The 20668-nt window shown below is 38.9% G+C and overlaps 1 protein-coding gene across 2 annotated transcripts in view; it reads right to left on the bottom strand.

Moving 5' to 3' along the window:
- Positions 1-17473, bottom strand: part of MYOM1 (myomesin 1) — a 136882-nt gene extending 119409 nt beyond the window's left edge. The window contains exons 1-2 of one of the 2 annotated variants that reach the window (XM_027068596.2): positions 17272-17473; positions 12202-12527 (exon numbers count right to left, since the gene is read on the bottom strand). In XM_027068596.2, the coding sequence (XP_026924397.1) occupies positions 12202-12500 (299 nt within the window). In that variant the 5' untranslated portion in view covers positions 12501-12527; positions 17272-17473. The remainder of the gene's footprint in view (positions 1-12201; positions 12528-17271) is intronic. The other variant, XM_027068592.2, reaches the window with a different exon arrangement.
- Positions 17474-20668: the final 3195 nt, after the last annotated feature.

Raw genomic sequence — 20668 nt, 5'->3', positions numbered from 1 at the left:
TAATAAAACTATCACTCAAAACTGAAGTCAAAGTGAAGAGACATTCCCAGACAAATGAAAACTGAGAGAATTCATTGCTAGCAGACCTGCCTTACAAAAAGTGTTAAAGCAAATCCCTCAGGTTTAAAGAAAATGACACCAGGGGTGCCTGGGTGGCTCAGCCAGTTGAGTGTCTGACTTTGGCTCAGGTCATGATCTCACAGCTCTGTGAGTTCAAGCCCTGCATCGGGCTCTGTGCTGACGGCTCAGACCCTGGAGCCTGCTTCGGATTCTGCATCTCCCTCTCTCTCTGCCCCTAACCCACTCGCATTCTGTCTCTGTCTCTCTCAAAAATAAATAAACATTAAAAAAAAATTTAAAGGAAATGACACCAGACAGTAATTTGAATCCACACACATACATACTCTTCTTTGTGAAGAATACCACAAAGTAAATATTTGGATAAATGTATTTGCATATATACATTTCCATTCTCTTCAATACTTTGAAGACATAGATTGCATAAAGCAATAGTTATCATACTGCATTGCTGGGTTTATAATATTAATTTTAATATATATGACCATTGTACAAAGGACAGGGGAGGAAATGAAGCCACAATGAAGCAAAGTTTCTCTGTTCTACCAGTATTAAATTAGTATAAATCTGAAGTAGAATGTGGTAAGTTAATATGTGCACTGCAATTCCTAAAGCAATATCTTTAAAAAAAATGTAGTTAAGAAACAATGAAATTAAGTGGTACACTAAAAATGACTATTTAACATAAAACAGGGCAATAAAGGAGAAATAAATGAACAAAGGATATGAGATATACAAAGGATATGAAATATATAGAAAAAAAACAAAAGTAGCAAACATAACACCAACCATATTAGTAATTTTATTAAATGTGAAGGGATTAAAAACTCCAAGGAACAGCAGATATTGTCAGAATGGGGATTTTTAAAAATCCAATTGTAGGCTGCTACAAAAGCCCCATTGCATATCCAAAGACACTTAGGGGCCCCTGGTTGACTCAGTCAGTAGAGTATGGGACTCTTGATCTCAGGGTTGTAAGTCTGAGCCCCATGTTGGGTGTAGTACTTCTTTTGACAAAGAAGTAGAAAACTTGTGTATTGAAAATGACAAAACATTATTATGATAAGTGAAAAAAGATCTGAATAAATAAATATTCCATGTTCATGGACTAAAAGATATTGTTAAGAAGGCACATTTTCCAAAATTGTTCTACAGTTTCAACATTATTTTTTTTTTAATTTTTTTAACATTTGTTTATTTTTGGGAGAGAGCATGAGTGAGGGAAGGGCAGACAGAGAGGGAGACACAGAATCTGAAGCAGGCTCCAGGCTCTGAGCTGTCAGCACAGAGGCCAATGCAGGGCTCAAACTCACAAACTGTGAGATCATGACCTGAGCTGAAGTCGGATGCTTACCGACTGCGCCACCCAGGCACCCCTCAACATGATTCTTATCAAAATCCCAGCAGATTTTTTTCTTTGTAGAAACTGCCAAGGTTATCTTAAAATTCATACAGAAATGTGAAGGAACACATAGGCAAAAGATTTTTTGTAGAAGAGGAACTAAGTTTGAAGACTTATATTCACCGATTTAAAACTTTTTATAAGTAACAATTGTAATTAATTCATTTTTGATAAAGGTGCTAAGGAATTAAAGGGGGAAAGAAAACCTTTTCAACAAATGGTGCTGGACCATTGTATATCCATATGTGAAAGGATGAACTTAGAACTTTACTCAATATCACATGCGTAATTTAATTAAAAATGCATCAAATTTCCTTTGTTTTTATATCTTTTATTTTAAAAAAATGTTTAACGTTCATTTATTTTCAAGAAACAAAAAGAGACAGAATGCAAGTGAGGGAGGGGCAGAGAGAGAAGGAGACACAGAATCTGAAGCAGGCTCCAGGTTCTGAGCCATCAGCACAGACAGCGGGGCTTGAACCCACGAACCGTGAGATCATGACCTGAGCCAAAGTCAAACACTTAACCAACTGAGCCACCCAGGCACCAAAAAAATGGATCAAATTTCTACATGTAAAAGTGAAAATTATAAAACTCTTAGAAGATAAGAGAAACTCTTTATGATATTGAGTTAGCCAAAGAGTTCTTAGCAATAACACCAAAAGCATGATTCAAAAAGAAAAAAAAAAGGAATGAATTAAACTTCATCAAAATTGAAAAGTTCTGGCCTTTGAAAGACACTGTTAAGAGAATGAAAGGAATGAGAGAAAATATTTTCAAATATATATCTAATAAAGGATTGTATGTAAAATATTCAAATAACTCTGACAACTCAATAATAAGCAGAAAAATCCATTTAAAAATATGCAAAAGGAAAAAAGAAGCAAAAGATTTGAACAGGCTTGTCACCAAAGAAGATATATAAATGGCTAATGAGCATATAAAAAGATGGTCAACATCATTAGTCATTAGGTAAGTGCAAATTAAAACCAAAATGAGACCCCACTACCTACCGACAAGAATGGCTATAATAAATAAGACAGAAGGTAACTAATGTGGATAAACTGGAATTCTCATACATGGCTATGGGAATGTAAAATGGTACAGTCACTGCAGAAAACAATTGAATAGTTTCTCATAAAGTTAAACATAAACTTAGCATGTAGCTGATATTTTAGAAGGTTCGGTAACTTCAAAAATAGCCTTTCAAACTGTGTTATATGTAACAGTACCACTGAAATTTTCACAGGTTTATTTTTTAACTTTCCTTAACAACTTGATTTATTCAACAGATCCTATAAACATATTTATTCATATTCTACTGTGTGCAAAATACTGTGCCTGACTGGGGTGGGAGGGAGATATAAAGAGAAATTAAAGACCCTTGCTTTCTCAGAGCTTTACAACTTATAAGGGAATAAATGCTACCAGGCCTGACATGTCGTATAATGTCCATCAAGGAAGAAAGCACAAAAGGACAGAAGGAACACAGGCAGATACGCAGAAAGAGCAGTGCAAACAAAAGTTGAATTCACAGGCTTGAGAGACAACTTCCGTCTGGGGTTACCAGGGAATCCTTTGTGGAAGAGCTGGACATTGAAAGATGGGTAGGTCATCCTGGGATGACACAGTGGTAGGTGCAAAAGCTTCAAAGTAAAAGCTCGATTTTTATTGCTGACTTATGTATGTGTCATCGTTAGACTTTACTGAGTGGTCACAAAAGAACTGAACTCACTTTTATTATTACAACAATTTTCCTTTAAAACCGCATCTTCGTATATATTTGCAACTTATTCCTGTTGCATACAAACAAAATGCTCAGCTGTTTACCAGAAGAAAGGAAGAGGCAGCGGTTTTAGTGAACTATGGGTCATCCTTCTCGGCTGTCTTCACTCAGCTAGTCAGCCACTCCTTGGGGGCTTCTGGTATCTGAAGCCCTATCTCTTTCATCTTCAGCACCCCCTGGAGGGTCAGGAATAAGTACTTGAAGTTTGCAGTCTCTCTTTTCATTTCTACTTTTCCATCAGTCATATCTCCCTCTTGCAAAACTTGAAAGACAATACTTTCCTTGGGGTTTTATGAAAAGGTTGTTTCGGATCTACTTTTGATTTAGAGTAGCTTCGTTCTATGATCCTCCTTTGATATGGGTATCATGTCAGGCTCAACACTTCTACTGACCTTTCAATTCTCCTGTTTCCCAATCCGAACACTTATGGAGGTTTCAAGAGAACATCAAAGTTAGACAAGTAGTAGACTTTGAGTCCTTTCTTTTTTACTAATACACTTTGCAGAAAAGGCTTCTAATAAGATATAAGCATGAATTTTGTTTGATTAACATCACTCTTGAAATTTACTGATATGTAGCGCCATAATAAGTAAACGTTCTTGGTTTTTTGTTTGGTTTTGCATTATTTACCTTACACTTGTCTTTTTTCCCCTTCTCCATTTCACTTTCTCAGCCATGAAAATATTTTATTTTTAGTTTAAAAAAAAATGTTTAGTTATTTAAATAGGAATGTAGCCACAATTTTTTCTTCTCTTTATTGCTTTATTTTTTCCATTATTTAAGTTTCCATCAATAATTAACATTTTATCTTCCGTTTGGTAATTTTTCACAGCTAATGTATAGCCATGAGCTAAAAGCAAATACGATGGAGGTTTGAACCACTTTTCAACATGAATGTAGAACAGTCATGTGTTCTAGAAAAGGTGAAGGAGTAAAACACTGAGAGATTTAAATCTTTTGTGGTCCTTCTCTACACATACCCTTCAGTTTTTATCCATTTATGACTATTTTAGAAATTAACCCAGATTATGGCCTATTTTTAAGCAGAAGTGAAAAGGTTTACTCCATAGTTCCTAGATATTATATTATGCATGACACTTGAAGGAGATGCCTTATAAAGTTTTAGTCTGTGAACTGAAAATTGTCCAGGGTTTTAAAAAGTTAGTCTTATTATTTATAAGGCAGCCCAGAAATCCACATCCCACCCCACTTTGAGGATGGTCACTGTGGTTGCATGGAAGTTACCCCCCTCCTTTGAGGTGCTCTTGCTTTCTCTTGTTTCATCTAGAAAGGCTGCCGTAGAAAAGGTCAAGCCTGTTGCTGCGGCTCCCATGGGCTTCCAGAGTTCCGAAATCTCTGTAGGGAAGCTCAGTTACACTCTACTGCCCAGCCAGCCAGGAACAGAGCTAACATTTCACATTGGAGCCTGGGAGGTACCACTTTGCCCCCTTCCACCTTTGGCTGACCCATTCTATTCCTACTCTACTAAAGGACATGCCTTCCTTCTCACAGGATGGTTCACCTGTCTGTGGAAGATGAATGCCATTCTGGAGGTATCTTGTATCATCTAAACTTGAATTTAGCCTGCAAAAGAGCCCAGCAAATAACGGTTTTGAGTGACAGGGCAAAGCACAGGTAACAAAATGAATCACATCTTACCTGGCCTCAGTGTAAGTACCTGTGAAAGGAAGGGCTTAAGTTAGATGAGCTTTTGGTCTCTTCCTGCTTGACCATTCCACAGTTCTGTGGATCTACAAACTGCTGATAATATGAAGCTGGTATTACCAGGAGTGACAGTCCCAGTTCTCTCCATGCAAACAAGCCACATGTTTATAGCAGTGATAGTAGGGACAGGAGATTGACATATGGCGAAGGCTACTCTCCTTGGATTCAGGGATTCAGAACATAACTCGGTTGGCTGATAAAGAAGTAATTGGCAGGGCACCTGACTGGATTGGTCAGCAGAGCATGTGACTCTTGATCTTGGGGTTGTAAGTTTGAGCCCCATGTTGGGTATAGAGATCACTTTAAAATAAAGTATTTTTTTGTAAAAAAAGAAGTAATTGGCAATAAACTTGCCTATTTCTTGGGGGAAAAAAGTAACTGACTTTTCTGCGTTCATTAGATTTTTCTCTGATCTTTTTCTTTCACATGGGAAATAATGTAACTCGTCATTTTCTTAGTATTTAAAATGTGGAAGACAAATCCCAGAACACTGAATTGACTTTTGTAATCCAGAAACTGTGGTGCTTTTTCCTTATATACAATAGTTAAGCTTTTATTTAGAGATGAGGCTATAAGACTATTTCTAGAGGAGAAAAGGTAAGAGTAGGCAACCTGGATATATCAGTGGCTTTCCAAACAAACTTCATTTCCCATAACTGTCTATAGTTCAATAATTTTTTGTAATTCATACTCAGCCGCTTGAATCTATAGGTGGACCTAAATCCCCATACAACTATGGTTATTTCAGGTGTTTTTCCTATTAAGTACCATAAAAAACACTAACAGTGGAACAATGTACTTCATTGGATCTTGGGGAATGAAGAATAAGGGTATGGTTTTACCATCATTATACTGCCTAAAGAGACTCTCAGAAAATTCATTGTATAACAAATCTACATGGATCTTTTTGCAGCCTCAAAACTATGTGGCTATGGGAGTTGAAAAGCCCTGTGACAAATCTGGTAGAAGTAAGAATTCAGCAAAAGCTAATAAATCCAAAAATATGTTCACCATATCCTTTCTGACTGCCCATCTGCCCTGCCTGGACTACAGCATTGGCCTCCTATCTGGGTGACCTGCTTCTGCTCATGCACCAGTCTGTTCTCCACAGAGCAGCCACAGTGCTCCTGTCACAACTTAAGTCAGATCAAGTCATCTCTGTGCTCAAAACTTTGCCAAGACTCCCTCTAACTCAGAATAAAAAATTCTTACAATGGCCCACAAGGCCATTTGGTTGGCCATGCCCTGTCCATTTCCTTTCTGACATCTTCACGTACTTTCCCCTCATTCCTCTGTTCCCTCAGTGGCCTCGATGCTGTTCCTTGCTGAAAGGCCTTGTAGTGGCTGTTCTCAATGTCTGGTGCACATTTCCGCCAGACAATTCCCTCTGCTACTTCACATCTTTGTTCAGATATCACCTTCCTGAGGAGGTCTGACTACTCTACTTAAAATTCCAACCTGCACCCCCACCCCACATACTGATGTGTCTTAGCCTACTCGATTTCTTTATTACTTCCATAACATCTATTACCTTCTAGAGTGATATAAAATTCAAGGCCCTTTTGATTATACTTATTGTTTATGGCCTGTCTCTCCATGCTAGAACATATCCTCCATGAGGGCAGGAATCTTTGTCAGTTTTGTTCAGCAATCTATCCCAAGCACCTAGAGCAGTGCTTAGCACACAGGAGGCATTCAATAAATAGTTAGTGAATGAATGGACAATACTTAAACCTCAGTGACTGTCCCCGTGTGCTATTACATCAAGTACCTTATGTGATTATTTCTTTTAGACTTCCCAACATGAGGGATAAACATTTTCCCCATTTTACAGATGAAGAAACTGAGAGGTTAACTAGTTATCTGAAGTCACAAGTCTAACTCCAAGTAAGCACAGCCTGTTTGACCCCAAAGACTATCCCCTTTGCATTATAACATCTGGAAATGAATATGTAGAAAATGGATACTAATCTGATGCCAGCAGCTGAGGTCAAGACACAGAAATGTCCACAGGCAGTAGATTTCTTTGGTAACATCTTTTGAAACCACCCTAGGGTGGGAAATAGAGCAGGTTTTCAGGTCCCCCTCTGTCCTGCTGTAATCAAACCTGCCAATAAAAGACAGAGGCTTCTGTGTTCAGTGGTCTCTATTTTGAACATTGGTATCTTCTGTCTGAATTGGAATTGTTTTGAGCATTAGCATATTCTTTGCAAACTATAGTAGTTTCAAAAGAGGTTATTACTTGGGTAACCACCAAGGGTAGTTTATCAATGTGACATGAGTGTAGTTAAGGGCATAATTTAAAGTTAGGCAGAGGTGTGCCTGGGTGGCCTAGCTGGTTAAATGCCATACTTCAGTTCAGGTCATCATCTCACAGTTCATGAGTTTGAGCCCCACATAGGGCTCTGTGCTGACAGCTCAGAGCCTGGAGCTTTCTTCGGATTCTGTCTCCCTTTCTCCCTGCCCCTTCCCCCACCCTCTCTCTTTCGCTCTCTCTTTCTCAAAAATAAATAAATATTTAAAAATTTTTTAAAAAACAACAAAATTTAAAAAAATAAAGTTAGGCAGAATATCCCAGACAAGTTACTCATGCCTCAGTTTTCTCATCCCCACACTAGTGTCTTCTACAGTCCCTTGTGAGTCACTATGTCTGATTCTAAGTGACAAGTTAAAGAGTCTATGAGGTTTCAAGTTTGGCATTCATGAATGCTCCTGGATCGATTGTTCCCTATTCTGAATCTTGTTATTGTGGTGCTCAATGGCTTTTCTAGTAGGAGGGCAAATAAAAGGAAACATAATGAAAAACTATATATTGCTGCTTCAAGAAAAATCTGGTGGCTATGAGGTGAAGGGGAGTTGGCTGATCATAACTGTTACTGGGTACTCATGGAAAGGGTGGGGGGCTTGGGGTACAATGGGGGTTAAAATCATTATTCTACCATTTCTTAGTGCAAAGGAGAAAATTTATTTAGTCTACTTGGGCTCTAATTTTCTCATTTTTATTTTTTAATGTTTATTTATTTTGGCAGAGAGAGAGACAGAGAAGAGAGCACAGGTGGGGCAGAGAGGGAGAGAGGGAGGGAAAGAATCCCAAGCAGGCTCTGCACTCTCAGCACAGAGCCTCACGAACTGTGAGATCATGACCTGAGCCAAAAGCAAGAGACCCGTGTTCAACTGAGCCACCCGGGCACCCCAAATTTTCTCATTTTTAAAAAGAGAATAATAATTTCTACTTCTCAGGGTTACTGTAAAGATACAGTAGTATAGAGGATACTGTGCTGAATTGCATCATATGGGTTGAATTTCAACTGTTTAGAATCAAGAAATTCAATATCTACCATTACCACAGGGTTGAGGGACAACTCTAAATCCCTCCATCATCCTAGAACTATGCTGTGTTGTCTCTGCTTTTTGAAAGTTATTCATTCCTACCAAGTGTAACAAAATATTTATTATTTCCATCTTAATGTGTGATCCAGCTTACTGAAAAGAAAGTTACCATGATTTCCATAATATCACACTCCCTATAAACATCTGCCTTAATTCATCCTAACTTCGTATAATATTGGTATTGGGAAAGGGACCCTCAGGCCACACACTGGGTTGTCTGATGTTTATATTCACACTTTCTAGTGCAGTGGTTCTGACCTTTGTTGAGTCACAGTGTTCTCTGGGAATCTGATAAAAACTACAGTCTTTCTCAGCAAGAACAAATTCTCAACTGTGCCTAATTTTGCACATAATTTCAGATCAACCAAGACCCTGTTGAAATCTATTCAAGGATAGAAGTTAAGAACTCTTGCCGAATGGTAGTTATAAGTACCATTTCTCCTTTAATCACTGATAGTATTTGTGGATTATTTGCATGAAACAATAATCTTGTCTCACTTTGTCTTCCTGAATTACTTTAATTTAGGGGTTTTTTTTCACTGTGACTAAGAATAAAGGCATTTATAATAAGTGTTCCAGGATTTATTTTATAACCCTTGGCTTACAATTCAATTGGTAACTGATCTGTGCTTATAACCACATTGACGCTGAACGAGCCATTGTTCCTAAGATTTACTGAGGTCAGCCAAGCCCTGAGCACATATCAGTCTCCATAGTTTCCATTTTACCACTGGACATCTAATAACAAAGCAGAGGGTAAAAATAGATCAAGCCTAGTGTTTACATACATTCCACAGAATTGCATTTATAACGCTAAGGATTATAATCAACAACACTGTCACAATCCAAAGAGAGATATTTCATTTAGCGGGGAAAAGTTGCTCCTCCATTTTGAGAGAACGAAAATACAACCTAAAGGAATTATGAAGATTCTGAAATGTTCAAAGAATATTATTTGCACCTGTTAGCTCTAGGTCTAAAAAAAGAAAAACTAAAATAACCCCAGGATTAGGTTGGCTTTCTTTTCCTTTACATTGCATTACATAAAGGGGAAAATATTGGTGTTTTCTTCCCTCTCTTGTTTCTGGGTCAACATTTCTAGGTTAGTATATTTCTACCAAGAGTCTGAGTTCTTCAACATTAAAGCCATTAATGAATACCTACCTACCTTCCTGCCTACATAAAATACAGACATAGTAGGAAAGAACACAATGTGAAGTTGAGTATAGGAAAATAATTACAGTTCCATTTCCTATAGAAAGCTTATTATGTGAGGCTTTTAAAGCTGAAATGGCTACGTGTTCCAAAGATAGCACAGAGCAATTTTTTTCTGAATAAAATATAAAAATGCTCAAAGTTCAATTACTAATGTTTAATATAATATATCCAATTATAAATAAATATGAATAGGGGTGCCTGGGTGGCTCAGTCAGTTGAGCGTCCGACTTCGGCTCAGGAAAATGGATATTTAAAATGTAATCCTCCTCTATTACAAGACAGCTGCTTTCCTAAATGAGGTTCTTAATGTTCTATGGAACATTCTTCAGAACAAAATGATGCTGCCACATACACATGGTGTTAATTCCCCCCAACTTTCCTTTGGAAGGCAGTTCATCTGAAGCAAGTGCTAAAAGAAATGAATTCACCTTAGCGACAATATTTCCATATTTACAGCCAACACAAAGTCCTTCTGAATATCCCATTAAAGTGAGATGGCAAGATGATCCTGTTCCATTTTAAATGGAATTTCATAACGTTGCCATCATATATCCTAGGTAAGCCCCAGCAGACTCTGGCTCTGTTACTGAACACAGCAGAAACTCCCAGGAGGTCCCTGCTCGTGCCCAAGAAACAACAGCTGTAGATCAGGTGCTGCTTAAACCCACTGGGGATTCATTCAGGAATTTCTTCCTTCAGAAATCATCCTCACTTTGACTCATACAAACCACTGTGTTATTTCCTTAATAATACCTTTAAATCCCAGAAATAAACACTTTTCTAGTTGTCCTAACAGATATTTTGTGGACTTAAATTTTGTAAAACTTAAAATTATATTATTATGTTTATAACAAAAGAATGCAACTATGCCAGATGCTTTGGAGGGGATTCAAGGCAGCAAGTGGTTATTTACCACATAGTCCAAAAATGTCTATGTTTTCAAGTTCAGCAACTTCTTCTGTGGACTATAGATTTTTTAAAATATTTTTTTAACATTTATTTATTTTTGAGAGACTGAGAGAGACAGAGTGTGAGTGGGGGAGGGTCAGAGAGAAGGTGACACAGAATCCGAAGCAGGCTCCAGGCTCCAGGCTCGTGCCTCTCAAAATAAAGGCTCCAGGCTCCAGAGCTGTCAGCACACAGCCCTACGTGGGGCTCAAACCCACAAACCACAAGATCATGACCTGAGCTGAAGTTGGACACTTAACTGACTGGGCCACCCAAGTGCCCCAGGATTTTTAATAAAATCACATAAATCTTGCAAGTGTTTTTTTGATTCCCATGAAACATTTCATTCTGGATATCAAGAAAATAAAAACTGGCTTGGGCTGAGAAAGTAAGCATCTGCCCAGCATTCATCAGGCTAGAACAAAAGACACAGAAGCCAATTGCAAAGTTCACAGGAAACATTTCTCCAAGGGATACTGCTGCTGTAAAAGGTTGTGGTAACCTCCTTCTTTGTGTGACTACAGATCACTGAGAAACTTTCTTCTCTAATATCAAAGATTATCAGTAAGTTTGCCGTTTGAAATTTTATCAGTGAGAATGAGACAATGTACTCTTACCTGGATGACCCCAGTCACTGTTGACACAAAGAAGCAGCCTCAGTTCCCAACCCTGGGGCTGAGCTCCCACATTAAGGGTTTCTGGATACAACAGTCCTCATTTATCTCAACTTCACTGTTTCCAGTAGAAACAGGACCCTGGGTTCACTTTGCAAACCAAACCTGCATGTAAACTCCACTCTTCCTAGAATGCTATAGTAACTCTCTTTCCCTCTGTGGCGTGGTCTCCCTCATTGCAATGGGTTGATCAATCTACTTTGATCAGAATACAGATTTATTCCTGGTATTCTTAAGCTGACTGAGATAAGGGCCTAGTTTTATAAAATGTTCTAGCTGGGGTGCCTCTGTGGCTCAGTCGGTTGAGCGTCTGACTTCAGCTCAGGTCGTGATCTCACATTCGATGAGTTCGAGCCCTGCGTCAGACTCTGTGCTGACAGCTCAGAGCCTGGGGCCTGCTTCAGATTCTGTGTCTCCCTCTCTCTCTGCCCCTCCCCTGATCATGCTCTGTCTCTCTCTGTCTCAAAAATAAATAAAAACATAAAGTGTTCTAGCTAAAGAAAATATCTGCTGCCTGAACAATAGCTCAGAATTGGTTCTCAGATATTGAAAAAGTAGAACACATCTCTGCTGTAGTTTGGGCGCCTGTGACCTGTGAATTTTAAATTCTATACTGGCTTCTCATCTAAGTAGAAACATTCTGAGGGCCAGGAAACCTGCTGTGAGTGTTGAAATGATATTTTCTGGCTCTGCTGCTGCTGAATGTTGAAATCAATCTGTGGCAAAACTTCTCTGCTTCTAGCAATATCACAGTTGGCAATGCAAGCAAGGCACGCCAGTGTGATTATAAAGTGTGAAATTCAAAGAGAATGTAAAGGGAAACAGGTAGACAGAAGTCCCAGGTCTCCCAAACACATGGCCTCACTCCACACCTGGTTTAAATGTAGGGCTACCAGATTAAAAAGAAAGGGAAATGATGTAGGAGGGTTATTCAGAGAACGTGCCTTTGCCCTAAGGTTGGAAGGCTGCTTTTGACATACCCGTGGGAGTAGCCATAATCATAGGCTGAGGCTGTCTTCCGACTGGCTGCAGATGCATGGGTGGACGCAGTGGCCCGAGAGGCCTGCTGCTGGTACGAGGCAGCGGACGCCTGGCTGAAGGCCTCAGATTCCTGGCGGTGTGCGGCAGAGGACCGGCTGCTGTAGGCCGTGGAGCCGTGGGTGTAGATGGCAGAACTTTTCTTCTCCTGCTGGTAGTGGCTCATGGTGGTGCGAAGGTCCTTATTGCGGTAGCTGCTGTCATAGTGCTGGTGGAGCTTCTGATAAAATGGCAAAGACATCGTGTGCCCCGGAGGAAACCAGGTAACCTATAAGAAAGTAGCAAATTTTGAGTGAATTATTAAGTAACAAGTGGGCACCTGGGTGGCTCAGTCAGTTAAGTGTCCAATTCTTCTTTTTTCTTTTTTAATGTTTATTTATTTATTTTGGGGGGGGGGGTAGGGGCAGAGAGAGAGGAAGAGAGAGAATCCCAAGCAAGCTCTGCACTGTCAGCACAGAACCCAATGTGGGGCTTGACCTCACAAATTCTGAGATCACCACCTGAGCCAAAACCAAGAGTCGGATGCTCAATTGACTGAGCCACCCAGGCACCCCTAAGTTTCCAATTCTTGATTTCGGTTCAGGTCATGATCTCACAGTTTCGTGAGTTCGAGCCCCATGTCAGGCTCTGTGCTGACTGTGCAGGGCCTGCTTGGGATTCTCTGTCTCCCTCTCTCTCTCCGCCCCTCCCCTACTTGCTCTCTCTCTCCCTCTCTCTCAACATAAAAAAAAAAAGAAAAAGAAAAACAAAAGAAAGAAAGAAACAAGTCATCTAAACCAATATGCAAAAGTTAATACTCTTATCTTTTCCAAAGAGCAAATGGAAAATGATGTGAAGGTTAGCTTAACTGGTTACTCAGCAAACTTTCTACTTCATGGCCCACTTAAGCCCCCTCCTGCCATTAGGTCTTCTAATAGTGCAGGTTTCTTTTTGTTTGTTTGTTTTAATATCTGGGAGGTCTTTACAAAATTTCCCTACTCTGGCTATTTGCTTTTTCCTCAGGCCTTTCATAATATGTATTTCTAATTTTCTGGTATTTCATTCTGATGGGGGCTTCTACTGGGAGAATATGTAATGAGGAGAGCCTGTGTATAGTCAACGTGGTTTTCATTCAACAAATAATTACTGAGCACTTACTATGAGCCTGGTTCTGTTCCAGCACAAGAAATACACAGATGAACAAAACAAACAAAATCCCTGCTCTGATAACTTTATATAGGACCTTATATTCTATAGCAGGAGATAGCCAATAGAGAAAATAACTAAAATGTAAGGTAAACAGAATGTGTTAAATGCTACAGTCAAAAACAAGGGGGAAAAAAACAAAGAGTTGGGATGCAATTTTAGACAGCCTCATTAGGGATAGCTTCTGAGCATGAGAGTGACATCTGAGCATGAGAATATCAGAGGAAGAGTGTTTTAGATGGAAGACCATTGCAAAGACACGAGGGTGTGAGCGTGCCTGTTGTACTCCAGGAGTAGCAAATGGCAGTGAAGCTGCAAGGAGTGAGCAGGGTGCAAAGAGAGGTATAGGAGAGGATATGTTGGGGGTGGGGTGGGAGGGTAGACAGCGTAGGGCCCGAGAAGTGACTGCAAAGACTTTGTCTTTTACTCTGAAAGGGCAGAAAAACCATCAAAAGGTTACAAGCTGAGACTCATTGTGGCTGATATATAAATGATAGACTACTGAGAGACAAGAAGGAAAGCCAGGAGACCAATCAGCAGGCTGTTATGGGGGTGTCTCCCTGGCTCAGTTGGTGGACTCTTCATCTTGGGGTTGTGGGTTCAAGCCCCACATTGGGTGGAGAGATTACTTAAAAATAAAACTTTTAAAAAAATAAAAATAATTTTTAAAAAAAGAAGGCTGTTATGAGCTACGTTGTATTCCCCCAGATTCATATGTTGAAGTCCCAACCACCAGTACTTCAGTATGTACATTTGGAGATAGGGTCGTTACAGAGGAAATGAGGTTAAAATGAGATCATTGGGATGGGCCCTCAGTCAATATGACTGGTGTCTCTGTAAGAAGAGAAAGTTAGGACACAGACATGTACATATACAGAGGAAGACTCTGTGAAGAGGGATAAGAAGATCATCTGTAAGGGGGGCCTCAAAACACAACAACTCTGCCCACACCTTGATCTCAGATTTCTAGCCTCCAGAATTGTGACAAGATACATTTCTGTTGTTTAAGCCACCCAGTCTATGGTACCTTGTTAGGGCAGCCCTAGCAAGTGAATACAAAGGCCACTGCAATAGCCCAGGCTAGACATGAAGATGGTGGCAGTGGAAGTGTGAAAAGTGATCAGACTCTGCACGTATTTTGAAGATGGAACCAACAGCATTTGCTGAAAGTTCTGAATTAGGGTGTGAAACAAAGAGGAGTGAGAGACGATGCTGAGGTTTTTGCCTGAGTGACTGGAAGAATGAAGTTGTTGACTGAGATGGGCAGGAGTGTCATAAAGCACAGTTAGGGATGGAAGTACAGGAGATGGGTTTGAGATATACTACAACTGAGATACCTGCTAGATATCCAAGTGGAGATGTTAAGGTAGACATATGACTTTGGGCCACGGGGTAAAGGTCCAGGATGGACACCTACCTTTGGGAATCAGCAACATATGGATGGTATGCAAAGCCAAAAAAATAGATCAGAATGATTATAAATGGAAAAAGAAGTTCTAGGACTGAACCTTGGAGTTTGCTTATATGATTGACCCTTGAACAATGGCAGGGGTTAGAAGTGGCAACCTCTGCCCACACCCAGACAGTGGAAAATCCACATATAAACTTTGACCCCCCCCAAACTTAACTACTAATAGCCAACTGTTGACTAGAAGCCTTACTGATAACATACACAGTAGATAAACACATATTTTGAACATTATATGTATTATATACTGTATTATTACAATAAAGTCAGATAAAAGAAAATATTAAGGAATCAAAAAGAAAATAGATTTACAGTACTATACTATATTTATCAAAAAAATGTTGTGTATAAGAGGGGCCATGCAGTTAAAACCCATGTTATTTAAGGGTCAACTGTATTATCCTGTAATGAGCTCTCTCAAATCCCATGAACACTTGAAAAAGGTATAGTGTCAAACCAGACAATTTGCTCCATTAAGAATATGAAGGCTTCTAGTCTTCTTACATAAAGAAGTAAGAAAGTCAGCCATCAGTGTAGAAGGTTACACCGTGAACTTCAGCTAACAGTTCAACTGACAGTCAAAGATAAGTCTGTGTAGCAGAGAGAGGGGAGGCTTCACATTGTATGAGTTTTCTTGAATGCTGTGTCCACTGACAGGAGTTGTATCAGTCACACTGACAACGTTGGAGGAAATAATAGTTTTATAGGAGTCCCTCCACCCATTTTTAATACTTTTGTGCATGTTCTGAAATGTGATTTGTAAATTTTACAAGTAAAAGTCATTGTGAGGTAATCAGTTTTTTCCAAATCTCTTTTTTGATTATTTTAAATGAGGAATGAATTCTTCTAAAGTTGCCATATTTTTTGTCAGGGTTAAATCAACTTTTTATTTAGACTCTTTTGTAAGTCAGCATGCATTCCCTAGGGAAGAAAATCCAGCAAACTCCACTCCAGAAATATTTATCTTGGGGCGCATGGAAGATATCAGTCTACATGGCATTTCCCAAGAGGAAAAAAATAGCTACTAGCAAGCAACTTTGCTTCGACCCTTAAATAGATTGCTATCTTCTGTTCTAAAACATACAGAATAATTACCATATGTAACGAATAATTATTAGATAAATTTTGATTTAAAAAGAATTAGAATATATTAATACAGAAATATGTTAGGCAGTTATAAAGATAATAGATAAGTTTCTTTAATGATGCATACTACATTGCACATGGCAAAGGTTGTTTAAAAGATGTCCAAACAAATGAATGACCTTCCTATGTATTAAGTTATAAGACAAGTTCATATAAGCTCACGTGACTTGAAATGCTTACATTTTCACAAAGTAAAATCTTTAAATATTTTGCCCCAATTCTATTTTGTACTTCTTTATTTCTATTTTGCCCCAATTCTATTTTCTACTCTCTTTATTTCTATTTTGCCCTCAGTAGATTTATTTTTAATAGTACTTAACATTGCAGGCACACCCATAATGTATTACAAGTAAACAGGGTCTGGCTTGTAGTCGTCAGAGCTGGTTGCCTCTGCTCTGACCTCTGGAACGAAGGTACAACTACCTTCGCTTCAAGTAAGTGAGGATTATCCCCAACACGTGACAGCTAGAGTATGCGGGGAGGAAAGATGGTTAAGACTGGCATTTTCTTTCTGAATATAATTTGGGAATTTGGGGAGAAATACTGATTACAAAATTATAATCCTGAGATGATACTTTTGTGCAAGCGTTAGAGGCCCAAAGCTGATTAGAATCATTCACAGAAAGTGTGAACTTTAGGATCATCATGTGGGGATCTGTGTTGCTACTGAACTATGACTTAACCATTTTTGGGTCAGAAACATCATAATGCACTCTTACATTTGTCCACATGGCACTGACATAACAAAATCACTGAATTCGAAACTAGGGACTTCTAAGTGAATTTACCTCCTCTTGGTCTAATTTGTAATCAGGGAATACTGTAGGCATGTGGAAAACAGAAAACACATTACTTGCTGTCATCTCATCCATTCCAGATTCCAACCAAACCACAGAACTATAACTTGGAAAGAGTACTTGGACTCACACTTACAGTTCCACCTGAGACAGATCTTATCTCCTTATAGTTCCAGGAACAGTAGCTTAACTTAAAAAGAACAGTGTGATGTGAGAGAATAGCTGTGCCAGCAGAAACTGGCACCCTGCTGCTTTTGTCTTCCCGCCCAGGGGCTCCACTTTCCTATTTCTCTGCTATTCTGACAGCTCTTTGAGCAAACCACTGAACTCACAAGATAGAAAGAAACCACATGCATGCAATGCTGTTAAGCACCTAAAATATCAAGTGCATTCTTCTGCCTCAGTGTCACACTTACCAGTTTGCAAAGGAGCGATGGTGGTGCACAAATGCTCCGAGGTGGCTGTGGAGCTGGACGAGAGAATGAAAAGCCCACGGAGGATGAATCCCAAAGAAAACGTGAAGAGGCAGGTCTAAAGACAGGACCCTGGGGACCAGTTCAAAAATAATGCATGTGGTCAGGCTGTAGAATGTCAGAGCCACACAGCCAGCCTTTTATGGCCAAGAAGGCAGACAAATATAGCAGCAAGTGGATGGGGCGGGTAGTCCTAACCAAGAGGAGGAGAGAGGCACTGGCAGGTAGCTGCCTCAGTCACGTACTTACATTAATGCCAGTCAATGGGTCTGTCCTGATTTCACCAAATGCAGGATTTTTATGAGGCTGGAAGAGCTATTTTCAATATGTCTTTTATGGCTGGATATTTAAAAGTGTAATGGAAAAAGGAGTTTGTGTTGTGAACTAAAAATAGGTGTGGTAATCTGATTCCCAAAATGGACTTCATGGAATTTTAATGCCAAGATATGGTTCTGGGTGTGCTGTTCGTAACACATGTACAGTACATTTAAAAGGCACAAGGTTTAAAAAGAACTTGAGGCTAACTAAAGGCAAAACACGTAAAAAATGGGTCCCATGTGGTGGCAACTTTGGCCTGACAATACACAGTCACTGTTTCTCTCATGCTTCAAAGTCACAGCTTCAGGCTTGAGTATTTGAATCCCTTTTTTCACTAATTAAAGCCTTTGAGAAGCAACACGTTTTTCTCTTTGCCAAAGTCACAGTAGGGTCAGTTTATCTAACCAGAGATTCTTTCTTTGTTTTTCAGACTATGTAACAAATTAACAGGTGGTAGAACCTGGTGGTTAGAGTCTACATTTTGGATTCAGACTAGAGCTAGATTCCTGACCATCGATTCAACCTCAAGCAATTTATTTCTCCTTCCTAAGCTTCATTTTCCTTCTCTACAAAATATATCCAAATTATGAGAATGCCGTAGAGATTCAATGAGATAATGCATTTAACCCAGTGATTACCACGTAACAGTAAACATCAACTATTATTACTGATAGAAATAATTTGAGAGCTCATTGTTCATATTATATGTACTGAACTGGTTAAGCTCCAACATGATATTACGGTGGTATCACCTCAAGTGAATACAGATCACTTGTAACTATAAAATATTAAACAGACCTAATATTGTAGTCTATAATTACTTTCTTGATGATAACTACAGTAAACACTGAGACCCTGTGATAGGCACTTTATATACAGGACCTCATTTAATTCTCATAATTTCCTGCAAGCGAGGTATAATCAGCTTTACTATATAGCCAAGGAAATCAAGGTTTTGAAGGCAAAGTCATTTACCAAAGATCACCCAGCTAGTAAATGACAAATGCAATTCATTTAATCCATATTTGGACTCCAAATCCCAGCACTTCTTGCCATGCATTGATGTATCCTCTAGTGACACTTCGTTTACAAGAAACTAGGTATTCTGTGAGTCTCTCTTACATTATGCTCTGCTTCTGAGCTATCCAAAGTATGTAAAAGAATGCATTCCATTTAGTCCTGATGCTGTTTCCTGGTAAAATTTAACTTGGCATTTCTTCGTTAACATATACCTCCTGTCAGTGTGCATTTGAGCTATTTGGAATCCATATGAGAGTTTTCCAAGTTTCATGTTCCCCAAGCATCCATTTGTTCTCTAAACACCCAATATAGAATGGTAGTGGTTCTGATTTTTATCCACCAGGCATCAGAATGGTTCCCAGTGGGCTGTTTCTGTAGACAACATGTTTCAAATCTTCTCAAAACAGGAGGGAGAAAAATAAACAAAAATAAAATATATAAATCATAATACTAATGACATTTAATGACCATTTGCTATATGTCAGGCATTAATGCTAACTGCTTTACAGTATCTTATTTGAACACTGCATATACATAAAAACATTTTATGGATTATGAAGTTGAGATTTAGAGAGGTTAATATTCTTTTTTTTTAATGTTTTTAATGTTTATTTTTTGAGAGAGAGAGAGACAGAGACAGAGACAGAGCACAAGTGGGGGAGGGGCAGACAGAGAGGGAGACACAGAATTCCAAGCGAGCTTGGGGCTCTGAGCTGTCAGCACAGAGCTTGACACAGGGTTTGAACCCACAGACTGTGAGACCCTGACCTGAGCCAAAGTCAGACGCTCAACGGACTAAGCCACCCAGGCACTCCACCAAGAGGCTAATATTCTTAATATCACATAACTAGACTGTGACAGAGGATTTAAACTCAGTTCTGTTCTATACAGAGAGTAGTCTCCAAATTTCATACTATACTGCCTTTCAACAATTTAACTGTGTGTGTGTGTGTGTGTGTGTGTGTGTGTGTGTGTGTGTAGATAGAGCCATATGCCAATAATGTCCATCAGAAGGAAGACCTGTTACTAAAGAATTTGTTATATTTCCTGTGCAACAAGTATTTATTAGATCAAGATATACTGGCTACAAAATCAATACCTTAAAATATTTACAGAATTTTGATCCCAGTTAAAAATACAAAATTAGAGAAGTCCACACACACTTGTGGAAAACTAAAATATTATCATTTATACACTGACACTCAAGATCCCAGTGAAAGCCAAATAGTTTATTTCAAACAAATATATAGGATTTGACAAAACAGCATGAGCTAGAATCAACTTAGTTTACCAAGTGATCTTTCTGCTATAGCATCATCTGGATTCACCCTTTCCTGACAACATATTTATTTAAAATACAGCTATCCAGGAGCGCCTGGATGGCTCAGTCAGTTAAGCATCCGACTCTTGATTTCAGCTCAGATCATGATCTCACAGCTGGTGAGCTCGAGCCCTGCATCAAGCTCTGTACTGACAGTGTGGAATGCTTGGAATTCTCCCCCCCCCCCCCTCTCTCTCAATCTCTCTCTCTCAAAACAAACATGAAAAAATAACATATAGCTATCCAAATTACATACATACTACATAATTAAACTAAAATTAAAGAAGAAAAATTTAGCTGGTCTCATAAAACTCAATTATTGTGATTCAATCATGATTCCCTTATAGATGAAAAATCATCTTGTCAATTACTCTGATATAATCATAAAGCCCTTATAGATGTGTAATTATTCTGAAAACTTAATGGAATGCTAACCAAGTATTAATTTAAATTTCCTAGGAAACCATCTAATGGAAATGGCTTTTTAAAAAGCATTGAACTATAAAAGTTTGAAAATTTAAAAAAATACTTGCTTCTAGAATTATGGGGTTTTTAAAAGCAATTTTAAAGTAGATATATTCTCTGTTCAAACTGACTTTTAAGAATATTAATATTTTGGGGGCACCTGGCTAGCTCAGTTGGAGACCATGATCTGGGGGCTGTAAGTTTGAGTCCCATGCT

This window comes from Acinonyx jubatus, chromosome D3 (assembly GCF_027475565.1).
Source record: "Acinonyx jubatus isolate Ajub_Pintada_27869175 chromosome D3, VMU_Ajub_asm_v1.0, whole genome shotgun sequence".
Lineage (NCBI taxonomy): Eukaryota > Metazoa > Chordata > Mammalia > Carnivora > Felidae > Acinonyx > Acinonyx jubatus.
The sequence above is the reverse complement of the archived record's forward strand: the minus strand, read 5'-3'. Positions and strand labels throughout refer to the sequence as shown.